The sequence below is a fragment of the Embiotoca jacksoni genome, unplaced genomic scaffold (assembly GCF_022577435.1).
Source record: "Embiotoca jacksoni isolate LCO1_2020_lvr unplaced genomic scaffold, fEmbJac1.0.p SCAF_1, whole genome shotgun sequence".
Lineage (NCBI taxonomy): Eukaryota > Metazoa > Chordata > Actinopteri > Embiotocidae > Embiotoca > Embiotoca jacksoni.
In genome coordinates this window covers 13,088,842-13,107,537 of record NW_027185229.1, presented here as the reverse complement: position 1 = coordinate 13,107,537, position 18,696 = coordinate 13,088,842, and the positions used below count along the sequence as shown (strand labels likewise).

Below are 18,696 nucleotides of genomic sequence, written 5' to 3'. Positions count from 1 at the left end.
GCTTCCAAGTGACACAATGTGTAAGGTGTAAATAGACAAACATGAGCTGACTGCGGCTTTTCTTCTGCTACAAATGACCTGTTTGGACGAAGCATCAACAGATGAGTTGACCGTGGTTTCCGGTGTGACTGGGCCTTTAGACTTGAAAATATAACAACAAAAGAAAGCAACACCCTGACACACTGCCAACATTGCCTCACTTCAGTAAAACGGCTACTTCCAGAACACTATAACTGCCTCTCTACCTCCAGCTGAATGAAGCTTCCAGGGTTGTAGCGGTAAGCCTTCAGAGGGTCCTGCTGGTTCAGGGGCCGGAGGATGGGGTTGGACTCGTATCTAAAGGGTTCGGTGTTCAAACTGCTGAAGTCAAAGCGCAGGTTGTCCAGCAGAAACTCAACGGTGACCTTTGACCCCCAGATGGTGGAGTCAACCATCGGAGTGCGGCACAGGATGAGGGAGGAGGAGTTCACCTCGCAGCGCTCCATGAACTGATATGATGAGAAGAAAAGAAAATAGCAATTTTTGTTGAAGGAGTGGAAGCTCACTCACATGACCTCTTATGCTGATGAACGAACGAACACACGCACACACACACACACACACACACACACACACACACACACACACACACACCTGTTTGACAGAGCAGAGTGTGCCTCCAGGACAGACCCGGTCAGGGACTGCTCTGGCCGGCCTTCCCAGTATCTCCTCCCCGTCCTCCCTCTGCGCCGCACTCCTCCGCTTCCTCCTCTTGTTCTGGCTGATGGACTCGTATTGAGAGATGTTCACCACCATTCGAGGATTCTGGACCACATCCAGATTGTTGCCCGACACGTAGATCAGTCGACCACCACTAAAGAGGAAAAAACAGGCAGAGTATTAAAAAATACTTCAAATTTAAAGCACAAGAATGGCACGACGAGGTGAAGGTTAACAGATTCCCAGACTTACTCCTGGAAGCTCCTGGCTGGCGTGGCATGGGAGATGTTTGGGTTGTGGGTGTAGCGGTAGGCAGGGCTGTGGAGGTGACGCTGGCTGCTGCCGTAATGCAAGGTGACCTGGTGATCTCCCGTCTTATTACTGCTGCCTGTCACACACTGAACACTGGACCTCTGAACCTCTGATACACTGAGCAGAAGGGGGAGGCAAACAGGAAAGGCACATTAATAAATGATTCCCCTCTTCCCCAAAACAAGGGCAGAGATCATTTTGACCTGGAAACACTAGATAAAGAAGTTTTAATGGCGACAGAGAAAGAAATATCAAGAACAACAGCTTCTACATTAAAGCACTTCGACACTAAAGCTACCCATGTATCAACGACAGACTGGCCATCATTCAACCATTGAAACCTGAATACCTCTGTACATGCGTGTGTGTGCGAGTCTCACATGTTGCAGGGGACACCTCCCACAGTGACGGTGAGGTCAGAGGGGCGGCCCGTCAACAGGTTTTGGCCCGTGATGGTCAGGGATGTTCCTCCGGCCTTAGGGCCCCTTTCAGGTGACACCTCCATCACAAATGGATCCTAAGACGGAGGAGAGGATGAGAGAAGTTAGAACCAGCTGGAAGAATAGCTATGCTTAATGTCTTTTATGTACACAGACTTTATTTTATTGTTTGAGTTTGGGAATGTTGCTTTGGAAGAAATAAGGTGTTGGAAGACATTATGGGGTTCTGTGAATTTGTGCTGGACATGTTTAGCTAATTTATGACATTATAATTAAACAACTAATCAATACAAAATAATTAACAGACAACAGAAACTTTTGAATGTACCTCAATGATTAAATGTTTTGTTTTTGTTGTATGCTGAAACTATTTTGCTCCTGCAACAGCCAAAGTTTTATGGACAATAAAATCTAATCTTATCTACAATAGTCAGCTTTACACTTATGTACCTGATAGCTGAATATCTGGCTGGATTGGCCAAACTCTCCTCCGCTCACTTTCACAGACACATGGCCCACCTTCTCACCTCCACTGGCTTTGGTCCTGCACACAATCCTAAAAGACAGACAGGGATTGAGATTGTTGGTCTTAATAAAACTGAGTCATGCATGCACACTGGCAATGTTTAATTGTAGGTGCTGTAAGCATTTTGTTGTTGTTTTTGTTAAATAAAAATAAATGTAAAATAGCTCTACATTCCAACAGCCACCCCTGATATAAAGTGTTTGGTCACTAACATAGGTCTCCCAATCCCTCCATACATTTTCTAGTTTACTGTTGCATTTCAGTTTTAGGGACACCTGGATAGGAATTATAGTAGTCAAGCCAAGAGGTGACAAAAGCATGGGCTGGTTTTTCAACAACTTGCTGAGCAAGGATGTTCCTAATTTTACTATATATAATATATATATATATATATATAAAAAAAAAAAGATCTCTGTCTGTATCTGCAATTCTATCTTCCTTCCTCCCATATGTTGAAAACCGTTCATCCAATCTAATTCAAACTTGGTGGGGTGTGCACTGGCGAGTTTAGTGTGATTTGGACATTTAGCTCCTTTAAGTTGGTAATGTGAAAAACTGCATAGAGACTTTAGAGATTTTGAGAAATCTGCTAAATCTACAAAGGAATTCACCAAATTTCCTTAAAAACATGCAAAAGCAGTGCAAGTTTGTCTGTACCTGGAGGAGACTTCGTACAAGCTGGGAATAACGGTGCAGGAAATCCCGGCTACCGACACAGAGTGGAGGATGTCCTGAGCCTTCTGGCCCAGGTTGGACCCCGAGATGGTCACGGTGGTGCCTCCTTCCAACAGCCCAGAGAGCGGCTCAATCTGCGGGAAGTCAGGAAATGTTCACCAAAGAACAAAACTGGAGGCATTAACTCAGGTAGCACCATATAAGGTTATAATTATTTATGAATATGTAGGCTATGATTATTAGTCAAAACTACAAGATAAAGCCTCAAATTGTTTTGTTTTTCTTTTATGTATCCTATGTGCTTCCGTACATGGGGTATTTATTGTATTATGTGTCTCTCGCACTTCAAGGTGAAGAGTCAATACTCACAGAGTTTATGACGGGGGCGGGGCATGTCTGTTGTACAGGTTCACTGCAGGAGTCTGAATACAAGCAGTTGGTCTGGGGACCACCACACCACACACAACCATACTTCTGGTCAGCTGTGTGGCAGCGACTGCAGTCAGACCGGCCCACAGAGCAGTTGTACAGAGTCACTAAATGAAGGAAAAACGGAGAAGAGCATCAGTCAGAGTTCGAGTGTGTTCACATTGAATATTATATATGAAGAGGAACAAAATCAGTAAAAAAAACAAAAAACAGTTTGCGTGGAGTGCTGCTCGGGTGTGGAAATGGTGTCCCTCTGGTACTCTTCTGTTAGGGGATCAAACCAGTCGCATTTGAAGAAAGAAATTTAAAGGCACTCAAAGGGGGTAATCATTTAATATCTTATGGCTATTTAATCACAATAAAAAAGGATACTTGCGCGTTTCACTTTACCTGCTATTTCTAAGGTGACAGCTCTTTGGTCCATATTGATCATGTCGCTACTGGCCAACAGGTATAAGAAAGTGCCCAAAGGCAACCATTTTGTACTCGCTCCGACGAAGATCCGAAATGCGTAGGCATGTTTTTAACTGCGACTAAATAGTCATAAAATATTATTACCCTTTTGAGTGCCTCAGATTTCCTCAACTCAGGAGAAAAATCGGGTATGACTGAGTACAGTCTAATCTAACTCTTATAACAAGAGCTTAACCTCACCGTATAGATCTGGAGAACTGTCAACGTGGAAGGTGTCCCTCCTCTTCACATACACCATGGCATTATATTCCTCCACTGGGGCTGAATACGTGTACTGTACAAATAACAATCATTTAATTAGAAAAATTGAATCAACTACTATTTGTTACACAGCTATACAGTTTGATTCTGCCTCAAAAACATTTGTTTATCACTATAAATTGCAATTATGAAATCTACAACCACTGGGCACTTTATCAGAGTAAACTATGAAATCCAGTTGCAATCCAACACACTAATATTGACCGGTGAGGGGATACAAGAGGAGATATTAAGAACACCTTTAAATAAACTGCAGTTCAGTGCACCATCACCACCCACAAACAATCTACATGAAACACCACTGGCGCCGAGTTAGGGGCAATTTGCTGCAACAGCTCTAATTAACGTCTTATATTTTCATGTCTCTGCAGCCGTAGTCCCAAGCACGATGTTTTGGGGCTGTCCGTCCATTGGTCCCATTCTTGTGAACAATATATCTCAAGATGCTTTTGAGGGAATTTCATCAAACTTTTCATAATTGTTCACTTTGACTCAATGATGAAGTGCTTAGATGTTGGGAGTCAAAGATCACTGGGACTTCACATATGTCCTATTCTTGTAAATGTAAAATTTCAGGAATGCACTTCAGGGACCGTCTTCAAAATTTGGCACAAATGTTCACTTGGCTTAAAGGATGAACTAAACAGATGTCAGTGGTCAAAAGTCAAGAGGCCATGGTCACTGAGCTCTCACATCCATCCCATTCTCATGCATACAATATCTTAGGAATGCCTAGAGGGTATTTCTCCAAATTCATTCGTGGTCGTAACTCAAAATTTCATACGCGAATTAGGACAACGTTTAACGCAAAGTGTTTAATATGATAAGATGCTGAAGTGATGACATTATATTTTAAAATCCTCAAAAGTATATATTATTGTGACATCAAAATGTTCGGCAAAAACAGTTTTCAGGCCATTACTGAATGCCAGATAAACACACCCACATAGGCCATCCATCCACCCATCCATCAACTTTCTGACAATTTCTTTCGGACAGCTGTGGCGGATGTGGCTCAGAGGGTAGAGCAGGATGCACGGTCCAGTTGCTCACGATGGCAGGTGAGCAACTTGCATGGCAGCTCTGTAAAGCTTTGAGACTGTTCAGTTGATAAGGCGCTATATAAGTGCAGACCATTTAACGATTGCGCTGGATTGCGCAAATGTTCTTGATAGTGCCCTTAGAGAGTTTAAGTTGTACATAGTGCCCGTAGGTTTAAAATCTGTTTATATTTCATGATTCCGATTGGTTAGGTGTGGCACTGTGACACTTTACTCAAACAACTGAACAAAGTTTGAATAATATTATGTAGGAGATCAAATTACTATTCGCTGTTCTTCACACTGACAGCAATCCCTGTAATTTTTCTTTCAAAGCTGTAAAACTCGTAAGGATTGTGAAACTCACGTTGGAGCCCTGTGAACCAATTCCTATTTAGCTAGATGTTGCCTGTCAACACAAAATGACAGCAATTTTGAGGCTCGGGAGTATAGGTGTAGTGCTGCCAGAGTGCACCGGAACAGAGGTTTCCCCTCTTTTCTCTTCAAGTGAGGAAATAAAGTTTTCACAGTTCTCTTCATCCGCTTGAGGTTCATTTACCTCAAAAGGTGCTTAAAGATGTAATCATCTCTAAAGAGTTTGTCGTACAAGAGAGCCAATAAAAACAAATGGAATGCTCAGAGTTGCCATGTTGACATTTAGGTTATACTGATTGAGTCACGATGTCAACTTGAAGCCTCGTTTTGATCAGACAGTTCGCCCTGTTAAAAGTTATTGCATTACGCAGTAATAAAAATGTAACACTTCTACAGTAGTAGACAATCAACTAATTGCACTACACCCCTGCTCAGGAGCTACAGTTATAAGTAAATTATTGATTGATAATTAATATTTCAGATGTCATGCTATTGACAATTGGCCGTAGTATGAGCAGGATAATGCCCTCTATGTGCAAAATGTACATCGGTCTTGCCAGGTATTATCCCCCTACATAACCCTGCAGACAACGTCCATGCGTTATAATGAATGACTGCACATGATCACACCTGGTGTAGCTGACACGTGATGTCAAAGTTTGATGGATTCATATCATCGGTCTCCACGTAGGCATCCACCACCACCGTCTGCCCCTCGATAACCAACACGCATTCGTAGTCCAGCTCTGGGTCCTAAACACACAAAGACTTGCGTTTGGTTAAAGGCATCGCCCTCCAAGCAAATAAGACACATTCTTGTAGTGTGCTGAGCCTGAGAGCGCACGTGTTGTACCTGATAGAGCTGCAGGTTGCGCGCCAGTAAAGTGATCTTCCTCTCCACTCTGACGGGGAGCAGTGACGAACCCTGAACCTTCTCCACACAAGGACAAGCTGAGGGGCCCCAACTGACGTAGGAGCTTTCGTCACTCTGTTGTAAAATACACACACACAAAATGTAAATATCCATGTTTGCATTCAATGCACGCACAATATTTCCTCACAGTCACTGTCGAAACATTATGATGCAACATGGCTGGTTTTGAGGAAGAGGAGCCGCTCCCTATGTAGGACTCATTCTGAGGTAACAAAAACACAACAATTGTGAGTATACAATGATTATGCAATAATGAAAACATGATTAGGAATGCAAAGGTTGGATTTTTATGCTTCAAAAGGAGGTGGAAATCCGCAAAAAAAAAAAAAAAAGAAGCTGCAAAACGTTCTGATGAAAAATGACTCCTAAACTACATACCTGACATTTTAGCTGACTTAATGACTTAATGAATTGCTTTTCCATGATTGATTTGGAGAGTGAGAACAATGTTCAAAAGTCTACTTGTGAGTTGTCTTCAAGGCTCATCTCAGTTGATGCTCATGCAACTTCCTGATTGTTTCCCTGAAAATCAGGTCACGTCTCGTACAGAAGAGTCAATTAAAACAAACCTGACAGGAATGACTGAGCTGGAATAGTCATTGCTTGTCACAGCTGATGTGGCTCTAAAGCAGAGTTTCTCAGAGAAGCCGCTGGCTTAAAGTAAGTAAGTTCTTACTTTGTTAATGTTAATGATAAAAAGATCAACATCAGCCAATATATGATTTAATCTGAACTCTTAATATCAATAGTCATAGTCCTAACAAATCCAGATTGAGCCATAATGCAAACATCCTGATTTGAAATTTGAATTTGAACCCAGCAACACTTCTCTAAAAAGTTGGGACAGGGGCATGTTTACGACTGTTTTGCAACACTTTTTGGGGGGGGAACTGAGGAGACAAGTTTCTGTAGTTTTGGAAGTGAAATGTTGTCCAATTCTTGCCTGATTTACGACTTCAGCTGATCCAACAGTTCAGGGTTTCCTTTGTTGTATTTTTCAGTTCATGATGCGTAAAAATGTTTTAAATAATGACAGGTCTGGACTGCTGGCAGGCCAGTTTATCACCTGGACTCTTCTACTAGACAGCCATGCAATTAAAATATGTGCAGAATGTGGTTTGGCATTGTTTTGCTGAAATAAGCAAGGCCTTCCCTGAAAGAGAAGTTGTCTGGATAGCAGCTTATGTTGTTCCAAATCCTGTATATATCGTTCAGCATTAACGGTTCCTTCCCAGATGTGTAAGATACCCATACCATGTCCACTAATGCATCCCTGTACCATCCCAGATACTGGCTTTTCAACTGAGCTCTGATAACAAGCTGTAGTCTCTCGCCTATTTAGCCCGGAGGATGCAGCGTCCATGATTTCCACAAAGAATCTCAAAATCCCCAAATTCCTTACAATTTTACATTGTGAAGCATTATTATTAGATAGCACTATTTTCCCAGGCAGTGATTCACAGAGTAGTGAACCTCTCTCCATCTTCACTGCTGAGAGACTCAATCATGTTACTGACCTTGCTTTACACAACTTTTCCAAGCCTTATGTTTGTCTCTGTCCCAACTTTTTTGAGACCTGTTGCTGGCATTAAATTCAAAATAAGCATATATTTTTCATAAAACAATACAATTTCTCCATTTTAGCATTTGATATGTTGTCTCTGGTCTATTTTCAATTAAATAGGAGTTTATGTGAATTGTAAAGCATTGCATTCTGTTTTTAATTACATTTTACACTGCGTCCCAACTATTTTGGAAACGGGGTTGTATATGGACAGTGCAGTAAGTAAATTATATTCACACTCTCAGAATTTTTTTTTGCAAACTGGAGGTATTACAGGATATGAGCTGTAGATGTGAAACATTAGGAAACACAACAACTTTTCCACCAAAAAAAACCAACTGCTGGAGCTCAGAGTGAAGCAGCTGGTTTGAGCACTCTGTAGCGTGAAGTAAAAGAAAAGAAAAAGAATATGGGTGTTATATTACAGGAAAAGCAAGGAAAGAAGGGCGGATTGGAAAACTGGTTTGAGCTTTGTTGCTACAGCAGGAGTACAGAGTTGAGTCAGGAGCTGGGAGCTCTGGGAGGCTGCTGATGCTTTGACAAGAAGAAGAAGCAGAAGAAGGAGCAGGAGGAGGAGAATGGAGGTGGCTGAACTCACCAGGAGGAAGGAATCAGCCTGATCATACTGGTAGTCCAGCTCTGAGTCAGTATCAAGCAGGTGGGAATAGGATGGGAGGACATGGTCGACCTCACCGTCACCTGAGAGCACAGTGGCAGCTGAAAATGTAGCGGTATCATTTTCTGATAGGATGGCAACCTCAGCATAACCATCCCCTTCTTTTGGCCAGAAGATCACCTCAGGGTCGACCCCCACGCTTCCTGCCTCAGTATGTTGTTCTTGTGAGGGGAGCAGAGTGGGAGTCTGGGGCAGGTCCAGGTCAAGCGAGGGCTCAGAGTCAACTGGTTCACCCACGGGGAAAGGTGTGGGCAGAGGGAACCCAGATGAGGTCAGGGTTGGAGGCCTTGCCAGGTTCAGTGCTCTGTCGGCTTCCTGGGTCTCGCTGGGGGGCGAATCTGTCACCACTTCCAGGGGGGAGGAGTCCGGGATCATCAGAGGCATCACAGGGTCCATATCTCCACTCGTGGCATCAACCACGGTGACAGGCATCAACTCTGCTGCCGCGATAACTACGGTGGGCGTAACTGCAGCATCCTCAGAGTTACTTCGAGTGGCAAAAACCAATTCGCCCGCATCAGTCTCTTTTTCCTTCCTGGTGGTGACCTCTGGGGGTGGAGGCGTGGTGGGGGCTGCTGTGCTGGGTGGCAAGGTGTTGGCAGGCTGAGGGGGCAGGGTGGTGGGTGGGGTGGTCGGCTCCGGATTGGTGGTACTTCCGGGTGGAGTAGTGGGTTTGGGAGGGGTGGTTGGCTCCTGAGTCGTTGCTACAGTGACGGGGGCTACAGTTGTTGTCATCGTGGTAATAGTTTTTGTTGTTGTGGGAGCAGTGGTGGTGGTTATCAGGGCAGTTGTGGTGGAGGCTGTTGTGATGACTTTAATCGTTTTGGTTGTGGGAGGAGATGAGGTGGGGAGATTAAACTGTGGGATGGGGGGGAAGAGGGCAAGACATGAGGAGAGGGTGAGACAAAAATAAAAAGCTTAATGGAAAATGGAAAAAAAAAAAATAACTGAACTCGTATATGATGTTAAACACATGTCCTGCTGTTATTGCTACCTATGAGGATGAAACATTAACTTTCGGGACTGCTCCTGTTGTGCGTAAACACAGCGCAGCATTGTGACGTGCACGGACTAGAGAAAATGTACGCAAGTACTCCAAGTTTCGTCGCTTGATCAAAATCAGTCACTGAGCTACACGTGCTTCTGTGTGCAGTGGTCCAGGTGCGCTGGTGATGATTTACGCACCTGAAAACTGAGCAGAGAGCGCATATCAAAGTCTGCAACAAATTATGGAGAACAGAAAAAAGCCGCAGGGAGCCGAATCTGGCAAATCGGTGTGGCGGGCGGTGGTGATTGTGTTTTTGTGGGCAAGAAGCTCGTGTGTTTTCAAATGCGCTGTGAGCGGGAGCATTGTCATTTTGGAGAACCCAGGAGCCATTGCGCCACAATTCAGGTAATTTGCAGTGAATGTTTTCCCACAGACGCCTCAGAACCTTACAGGAGAACTCGATGTTGACAGTTTGACCCTGGGGGGGTGAATTCACAGCGCTGCGAACGTCAAGGAAAAAAAAAAAATCACCTGGTTGTGCACCTGAGGCGCCTCTTTCAGGTTTGGACACGAGTTTCAGGTGGCTCACTAAAAACACTTCGCCCAGCTCACCGCTTCAATGCTTTAGGCTTCCTGAAGCATTTCAAGGGTCTCCGTTGCAGATTTCCTGACTTTGACACTAAATGAGGTGCTCTGCTCATGTTCGCGGAGAAATTGCTGCGCAAACGGACCAACGCTCATAAAAACATGCGTTACCCCGGAACTGATGATGGTCAAGCAACGACATTTGGAAAACTTGCTCATAAGGGTTATATCTTCCTCCTGCTCCATCCACATCATTGAGCTGTGCATCATTTTAGCACGCCGGGAGCAGTCTCATAACTTATTGATCCATCCTTGTATGACACATGAAGTGCAATAATGGTTTTGTTACAAAATAATGTAGACTAATTACTGGCATACAAGGCACAACAATACACGTGTGGGCATTAATTATTGTATGTTAAGATAAAATATCTCTAAATAGAAAAACTGACCATTTATCGACATACCAAGTTTAATAATCAAGAATACTGAAGCTAATAATTTTTTTATTTTTTTATTTTTAAGAGCAGTTCCCTGTGTTATTTCCATCTTACGCATGTACACAAGGATGCATGCACTTGGATATGAAAAAATATGCAATGCTGTCAGTGTTTCACTTCATTCCATTGACCATTTCAGTTTATAGAGGTAGTAGCCTGCTAACAATCATAACAATGTGACATCCAAAGAAAGGGGGGAAAAAGCAGGGAAGCAAACATGGATGGAAACAATGTAGGTCATAAAAATGTCTTTTGTAATATCTTTTATGAAGGAAATGCATCCATACGCCTATTCAGTGCCAGAAATAAATATGTGTCTTGGTGAAAAAGACTAACCACTGAAAATTGTCTGGCAAGTGTCAATGTATTTCTACAGTGACAGTATATCACAATACAGGTATTTGGTGTAAGTTTTAAATTTGTTCTCCTTTTTTTGTTTCCTTTTTTGCAAAGACAGTATTAATTAGAAGTCTGATCTTAAAGCTGGATTTGGTATAAACCAGCATGTCGATTTTAGCTCATTAATAGCTGCTTTGCCGTTTACTGGCACAGTTTAAGAGCTGGATTAAGGGACTACTAATGTAAACACCCCACTGCTGTGTTACATTAAAATTATTTAATTAATTTATTAAGCAAAACATAGGGTGGCTGCTAATGCTAGGCAGTCACAGGAAAAACAAGGTAAGTGTCACCAAATTTTTTTTGCCAGCGCATCAATTTTAAGTATAGCATAAGAGTAGTGGATTAATCAGGACCAGCCACAGTGAGGAGTTAAGGAGATAAGGAGTTACAAATCTCCAATCCCTCAGCAAGGGAACCAACTTTACTGTGACCTGTGTCTGTGAGATGGTGCATGATGGAAAAACATTAACAATAACTGACTTCTGAACTGCCTTCTCTCTTTTAAAACGTTCTAGGTTTGTTTAGCTACGTTGTAAATAGAAACACCAGCTGCTTCTCTGTTATATTACTGAGAGTGGCTATAATCCATGTTTGCTTCATTGATTATTTGTCTCATTCATACACAGCAGAATGTACAACCTGTCAGTTGTTACATTCAAACCTAACATTGTTTACAACAAAACCCCAAATGGTACCTTGATGAAAAAGAATTCTCTCCCTGTGTTGCTCATTGGTGATCAACTTACAACTGGCACTTTTCCCAAAGAATTTCAACACCAATGAAGGACCATTTTCAGCAAATGCTTTAGTTAATATTGCACACAAGAGGTGAGAGTCCAAATCTTTGTATTTTACACTTTAAATAGCACTTTTTATCTGCTGCCGTGCCATTAGATATCCTCTGTTGAACTTACATGTTGGTTGTAGATGATCATCCCCTCCTCACAGGTGGGCTTATGGGTACACAAGTGCTGGTGAACGCACCAGTTACAGCCCCATTGGCTCAAAACACAACCACGGCAACTGCAAACAATAATAACAGGAAATACAGATTACAGACAGAAAGTAATGGCCTCGGTTCAAATAGGGAGGTAAACAATGAGTCAAGTTTCGGAGCTAAGAAGAGAAGGGTGGGGAGAGGTCTAATGGAAGTAGTATGGACTTTTTATCTAAAATTGGGAGAGAGGAAAAGAGAAATAATGGTACAGAGAAAAAGAGATACAGCTATTGTAGATTGTAACACAGTGTAATCCAATTGCTACCAATCTGCCCCCAGTGGTAAGAAAGGTCAGCGGTGTAATTGAATTGAGCCTCAGTTTCTTATCAGAGGGACAGGGAAGGGAGGCTACTGTGGACAGAGATTGAGAGAGGCTGATAGAGTGAACATGTGAGAAAACTTACAACAGGAGAGACACTCATTTAACACACATTGACGTTCAGAAGGTGCCATATTTTCCTCCAGTTTGATTAGGGCCAATTTTATAAATTTTGTTAAATTTACTTTTAATCATTTACCTTATGAATATTTACTTTTTTTTTTTTTTTTTAAAGTAGTAGGTCTGAACACCTGAGGACACAGTTCATTAAAACTGTGGTCTCAACTGCTTTTCAGTTATTTGGGAAAATCCAGTTCAAAATTAGTTTAAATTGATTATTGTATGCCTTTTTAGAAGTTTATGACTAACATTAGCTTCAACCAAGCAGATCCCCAAAAAGGCCGCTACTCATAGTTATTAATGTTTTCAGCTACTCTAATTTATGACTTACAGATTTATTTGGATTAAAGACATAGTATTATTTTTCGATTTGAACAAAATTACAAGTATTTAAACATGGTCTCTAATGGACACAGACAGACAGAGACAGACAGAGAGAGAGAGAGAGGGATAGAGGGATAGATGGGCAGAGAACCAGACAGACATAGTGCAGTTAAAATGTTGTTGCGAGTCCAACCTGGAACACTTGATGCAGGGCAGAAAAAAAAAAAAAAAAAGATTTTGGGAAAAACTAAATGTTCTTGCATGAGGCCCAATGTCTTCCAACTGTCATACGATAGCCTACTATCGTGAACAAAATTCACTTGGTGTGGAATGGTGGTTACAGTTAGATCTAGGCTGAAGCAGCCCATTAGAGTAATGAAGAGCAGGAGTCAGGTGCCTGCAGCCTTCGAGGACACATGATATATGGATGAAGAAAATCTGACTGTTGTATGGGAATTATTAAATTATAAGGCCCCAGGCTTGTAGAGAAAATTTTAAAAAAGGAGAGCATGTGAGAAGAAAAGGAAAAACAGATATAAAACAGACAAAGGATGAATCGCTGAAGGGACAAAGACTGACCGAGGTACAAAATGGAAAAGCATCGTCTCGGATGGAAAGAAAGACTTGATCATGAGGTCTGCAGTAAGGACAAGATTGGAAAGGAGACAGGCAGACAGAGCAGAACTAATAAATCATCAGTGATAACTCACGGTATGCTGCCAGACAGCTGCTTAACAGCTGTACAGTCATAGAAGATGAAATCCCTCGCTGTGACCGTGACGTCACCAAAACAAATAGACAAGGTGACTGTGACAAAATCTGACAACAGAACAGAGAGACAGACAGCATTAGGAAGAGCAGAAAACAACAATTCATGTTTCACGTCTGCCCACAACGGAGGCAGCAGGGCTCTGAAAATATTCAGCCGGGGTTATTGTCTCTGATTCAGACAGTCTGGATCTGCGATCAGAACAACGAGAGGGGACGTGGGAGAGGGTTCGGACCAGACAGCCAGAACACAGAGGCCTAATAAAACACATGTGCACCCTTTATCCTCAACACAGAGAGTGCAGACATAAACACTGCAGGGTTTAAAGCTCCGAGGCTTCCCTACAGTCAAACACATACTGAGCAGCCACTTTGCAAGTGGAAGTCGGTCTGGAAACTGGGATGAATGTTTACAATAGACAGTCGGAAGACTAATTTTACTGCTCGTCTTTCAAACAATTCACCACATTATCATATCCAAGCAGTTACCTTCGTGAGTACTATTCGATCACAAACAAGAATATAAGTGACAAAACGACAAAAATAAAATCCAACTTGTGTAAAACTGCAAATTTCCCTTTGTGGCAGCAGGGCACGGTTTGTGTGTCAGCTGAAGGAGGGAAAGAAACTGGGAGTGATTCAGGGAAAACACACATACACACAAACACAGCTCCTAAAGATGTAAGGACTTGGGTCCTTATTTATAAAGCATTGCGTAGGATCCATACTAAAATGTGCGTACATAGATCTGCCTTATATCCCGCATTCTATGCCCACTTTCAACCATTTATGGTCAATCCAAAGCAATTTATAAAAGGTTAATGCATAAAATGATAGCCATGTGGCTCAGTGTTTCTTTGGTGAACCGTGGCAACAACAAAGAGGAACATAGTATTCAAGGTCTTATTGAATAGTTTTGACTCACTAAGACAAATTACACCTCTGGTTTGAATTTGAATCATCGAGGTCTATGTATGGCTAACGTGATAGGAGGTGAAATGAAATTTGTTTTTTGTATAGTGATGCCTCTTGCATCTAATTTCTACAATCAGGCCTTAATTCAGCACCTCGCTAACTTCTCCAAAATGTGCGTACACATGGATCAGAGTTTAAGTACGGGTGCCCAAATTTACCCTTCAAGTTTGCTTTTATAGATCCTGCCCTTTACTGCAATAAGACCGTACAATAAATCACCTCTGGCAAAATCCATCACACAACAATAACACCGTTGGTTGTCTGTTTTCTTGTTTGTTTAAATCTTGGATGTGCACTGCTTGTGTGCATCTTCGCCCAGAATGTCAGCTGGTGAACCAGCCGGCTATTCCAAGAGCACCTTTGCGCCCGTCGCTGTTAATATAGGTTACACGTAATTACATTGTCATGGACCTCATCGGGTCTTTTTACTCTGGGGCACCTTGGGTATAAATTTGCGTTAGTCCTTGGGAATTATGCAGTGCCATATTCTGAGGTGGTGCCGTCATGCAACTGCTTTGCAAAGAGTGTTGCGCAAAACTGTTTCAGGTCAACTCCCGAGTCAAAATCCCAAAAGAGATTCTGACTGACCAGGGCACTTTGTTTATGTCACGTACACCGAGGGATCTTTATGGATTACTGGGTATTAAGTCTATTTGGACTAGTGTGTACCCCACCCAAAGACTGAGGCGTCTGATTAAAACTTTAAAATCCATGATCCATAATTTCCTTCACAGTGATAAGTGCAATTTGGATAAATTGCGTGTTCCTCTGTTGTTTGCCACAGGCCTCCCTGGGATTTTTTTTTTTTCCTTTGAGCTGCTGAAACCCACACGGGGTGCTGGACCTACTTAAAGAAAATGAGAAGAAACGTCCAAGCCCAAGTAAAAGCGAAATACAGCATGTCTTGGACCTGAGAGCAAAACTCCACACAGTAAAGCAGTTGTCATGTGAGAATTTGTTTCAGGCCTAGGAACATCAACAATGCCTTTACAACAGAGGAGCCAATTACACTTGGAAGTATTAGTTCCTTCTTCCAGCTTTAAAAAATATTTTAAATGCATTCAATATATGTTTTTTCAGTGTCTGTTTATTTGCTACTACGGTCTTCTTAAAAGGGGAGCTAAACAAGCTACAACGTAAACTACAGGATTCAAATGATCGGGACTTTTATATTTATTTATCTATCTATTTTCTATCCATACTACTAGATGCACACAATCTAACTTTACAATCACCAGTTATAATTTTTTTACATTTTTTTATTTAAATCTTACTAGCAGCAGGGCAATAATATGTAAATTCTACTGAGCTGCTTAAACTCTGACAGTGTTACACTGACATCCATCAGATTCTTTGACCCGCCTTGATATTCTCACCTTCACTGCTCATGTCTAAACCTAGCCATCAACACGGTCGGTCAGAGATACTAATCGCTCAAAGATTTCAGTCTCACACTCAAATTGAACTGAGGGCCAGACTGTCCGGGCACTACAGTGAATCACTTTCATCTCCTAATGTACATAGTAGTATTAAAAATAGAATTTAATTCTTACAAATTACACCTTTAAAGCAACAGTTCCCCTCACATGCCTCAGCGTAGTCTTTTATTACACTATATGACAAATTACACTAACCATCTTTAAGTGAAGGGAAGTCACAGCTAGATCCTTAAAACACAGACATTGTGTCCATGGGCTGCATTTTAACAATCTACGCACACATTCTAAAGGACATGGGACAAGTGCATTTAGGGCATGTCCAAACCCATTGGCCGTTTAACAGTGGAAAATCTGAGCACAAAATAAAAGTGCATGGTTCACAAGGGTTGTACTTCGGGTCTTAATTAATCATAGCTGTGTTTTGGGTGTAACATGAAATAAAGAAATATGAATCTTGGCTCCCATTTCCTCTAAAAGCCAGGAGGCGCTTGCACCCCAGCAGATTGCTATTATATTGGCGGATTTGCAAAGGAGCAGGAAATAACACTTCTCTGCAGAGAAAATGGACAATATTAATCTTTAACACTATATTTGTTAATTTTTTTATTTTGTTGCATGTTTTTGCACTGCTGTCCATTCCTATGTATGAAACAAGCTGCAGGAAGCAACAACGTTTTCTCAAAACTGAGATTATTTTCATTACTGGTGAGTCTTACTTACTGTTACAGACTTTGTCTTCATCGCGGCAAAGTTTTATGGACACAAAACATTTTAGGTCAATATATGTGAAATTGTGGAGAAAGTGAATGAGGCAAGAAGAAGAATACATGAAATGTGGTTTTGGAGAGGTCTTTGTGTGTGACTCTGGCTACAAAAGGCATGTAAATTGTGTCTTTGTCCTGTCTTCAAAGTGTATAGAGCAATATGGCTGCTGAACTGTGGGAAAATACTTATGTTCAGATGATTTACATAACTGTTTTTTTTTTTTTTTTTTTTTTTTCATAAAGGAGGGGCTTTGAGGCTTCCTCTTATTTGAGGTGAGAGTATTTTGGGCAGCAAGAGAGAGTGAGACCGAGATTGTAATGCGTGTCTCACGCCAAAAGCGTGAGATGGCAACCTTGGTCTTTTGTGCTCTTACAATAACAGCAAAATATTGCATGACTGATTCAAGACCAGGTTATTCTTGGTCTGCTGGAGCTTGGCAACATGCATGACCACACCTCATTTTAAGACCAACATGCTAATGGGCACTTAGATGTGCCAGTACATTTGCGATTTAAACAACATGGGCACGGGACATTAAAATGACAGCTGTGCCGGTCTGGAACTAGCAAAGACACTTGCGTTGTGCTTGTCACTGCTTTACACTGTGTGTAAGTTCCAGGAATGCAAGTTAGGTATCAGGATCTGTGTGTGTGTGTGTGTGTGTGTGTGACTGTCAGAGACAGAGAAAAATAATGTAAATGTTTGAGCAAATGTGATTTCTGTAAACCAAACCAAAGCACAGATAAAAACATAGAATCAACGGCTGAAATTAATTTATGGAGGATTGTACACTTTGAAATAAAGATTACCCCCTGCTGTGTAAACTGGCTTTGGAAAAAATGGATTGGGTTAGCAAGGATTAAAAACAAAAAATTGACCTATATACATGTATGGCATGTCTGGACATGCAAACAAACATATATAGAGAAACACACACACACACACACACACACACACACACACACTTCAGTTCAACACAGTGATTAAACTCAGTCGCCATCATTTTCAGTTAGGTTTGGGGTGAAAAGACACTCACCTTGTCCTGGAGGCACCATTGGCACTCTGCTAGTGTCAGGGGAATGACAGGTGACCCCAGTTTCGGTGATGGTGGCAGGACTGTGGCTGTCCTTGAAGAAGCAGGAGTACGACTCGCCTTTTTCTAACACTGGAAGTCCTGGGACGGACAGAGACACCTAACAAAAGATGAAAGATAGCAGTTAACAACGACGTAAACTACTGGTAGATCGTTGTACATGCATGATTTCAAAAATGCAAATAGGATCCATGTTAGCACGTCAGTCTTAAACCGCATCTAAATCCCATTTACAGGTACTATAACACTGATCATTGTGACAATCAGCAGTAGACCGTCTGAGCATGGACCAACCATGTACAAAAACAGAATAAGTGGGACAAGTTACACTGGTAGGGGACAGAAATCTCAGCTGTGCTGTTGCTTAAGACAGTATTATGACACCTCCTGTCATTATGACGGGAAGTGATTCAACTGTCTAAACAAATTAATATGATCTTTTCGTTTGTAAATGTCAATGTTGAATAATTCAATGCGAAAACTAAACAACATTTCCCTGCTGCATGAACATGAATCATAATGACAAAGCTCTTAGAGTTATTGTACTGCTTATTTTGTTTTTAGCTCCATCTGCTCTATGTTGCTCATTAATCTGATGTTTCTATAATACTCCGAGGTATCATCTGCCAATCAAATAGTATGTCCTCTACAGTGATGCCTTTCCTTAGATTTTCTGTTGATGAATTGTGCAAGTGTAAGATAAGAAGATCACACATATTCTCCTACACAACCAAACTAAATTAATAATACAAAGAATAATCACTAAGGTGCACAAATATGTTTCCCATAGACATATATTTTCTTTCTTACTTTCTGAAAGTCATTATGGTATTTAAAAAAAAAAAAAAAAAAATGTACCAATGACAGAAAAGTAGGGCGAGAACTAACAATTCATTTCTACAATTTATTGAAGTGGTTCAATTTATTTCAATTTTATTAATTTAGCGCCAAATCACAACTATTACACAATTATTTCAGGGCACTCAACATTGTAAAGTCCCTAAAACAGAACTTCT

General features: G+C 41.5%; 1 protein-coding gene across 1 annotated transcript in view; it reads right to left on the bottom strand.

The window, feature by feature from the left end:
- The window catches only part of plxnb1b (plexin b1b), a 110,524-nt gene that overhangs the window by 18,705 nt on the left and 73,123 nt on the right, over positions 1-18,696 (bottom strand). The window contains exons 9-22 of the mRNA XM_069172623.1: positions 17,624-17,780; positions 13,351-13,459; positions 11,795-11,903; positions 8,328-9,263; positions 6,085-6,219; positions 5,862-5,984; positions 3,736-3,829; positions 3,022-3,188; positions 2,635-2,786; positions 1,902-2,007; positions 1,392-1,528; positions 952-1,128; positions 634-853; positions 246-488 (exon numbers count right to left, since the gene is read on the bottom strand). Of these exons, the coding sequence (XP_069028724.1) occupies positions 246-488; positions 634-853; positions 952-1,128; positions 1,392-1,528; positions 1,902-2,007; positions 2,635-2,786; positions 3,022-3,188; positions 3,736-3,829; positions 5,862-5,984; positions 6,085-6,219; positions 8,328-9,263; positions 11,795-11,903; positions 13,351-13,459; positions 17,624-17,780 (2,865 nt within the window). The remainder of the gene's footprint in view (positions 1-245; positions 489-633; positions 854-951; positions 1,129-1,391; positions 1,529-1,901; positions 2,008-2,634; positions 2,787-3,021; positions 3,189-3,735; positions 3,830-5,861; positions 5,985-6,084; positions 6,220-8,327; positions 9,264-11,794; positions 11,904-13,350; positions 13,460-17,623; positions 17,781-18,696) is intronic.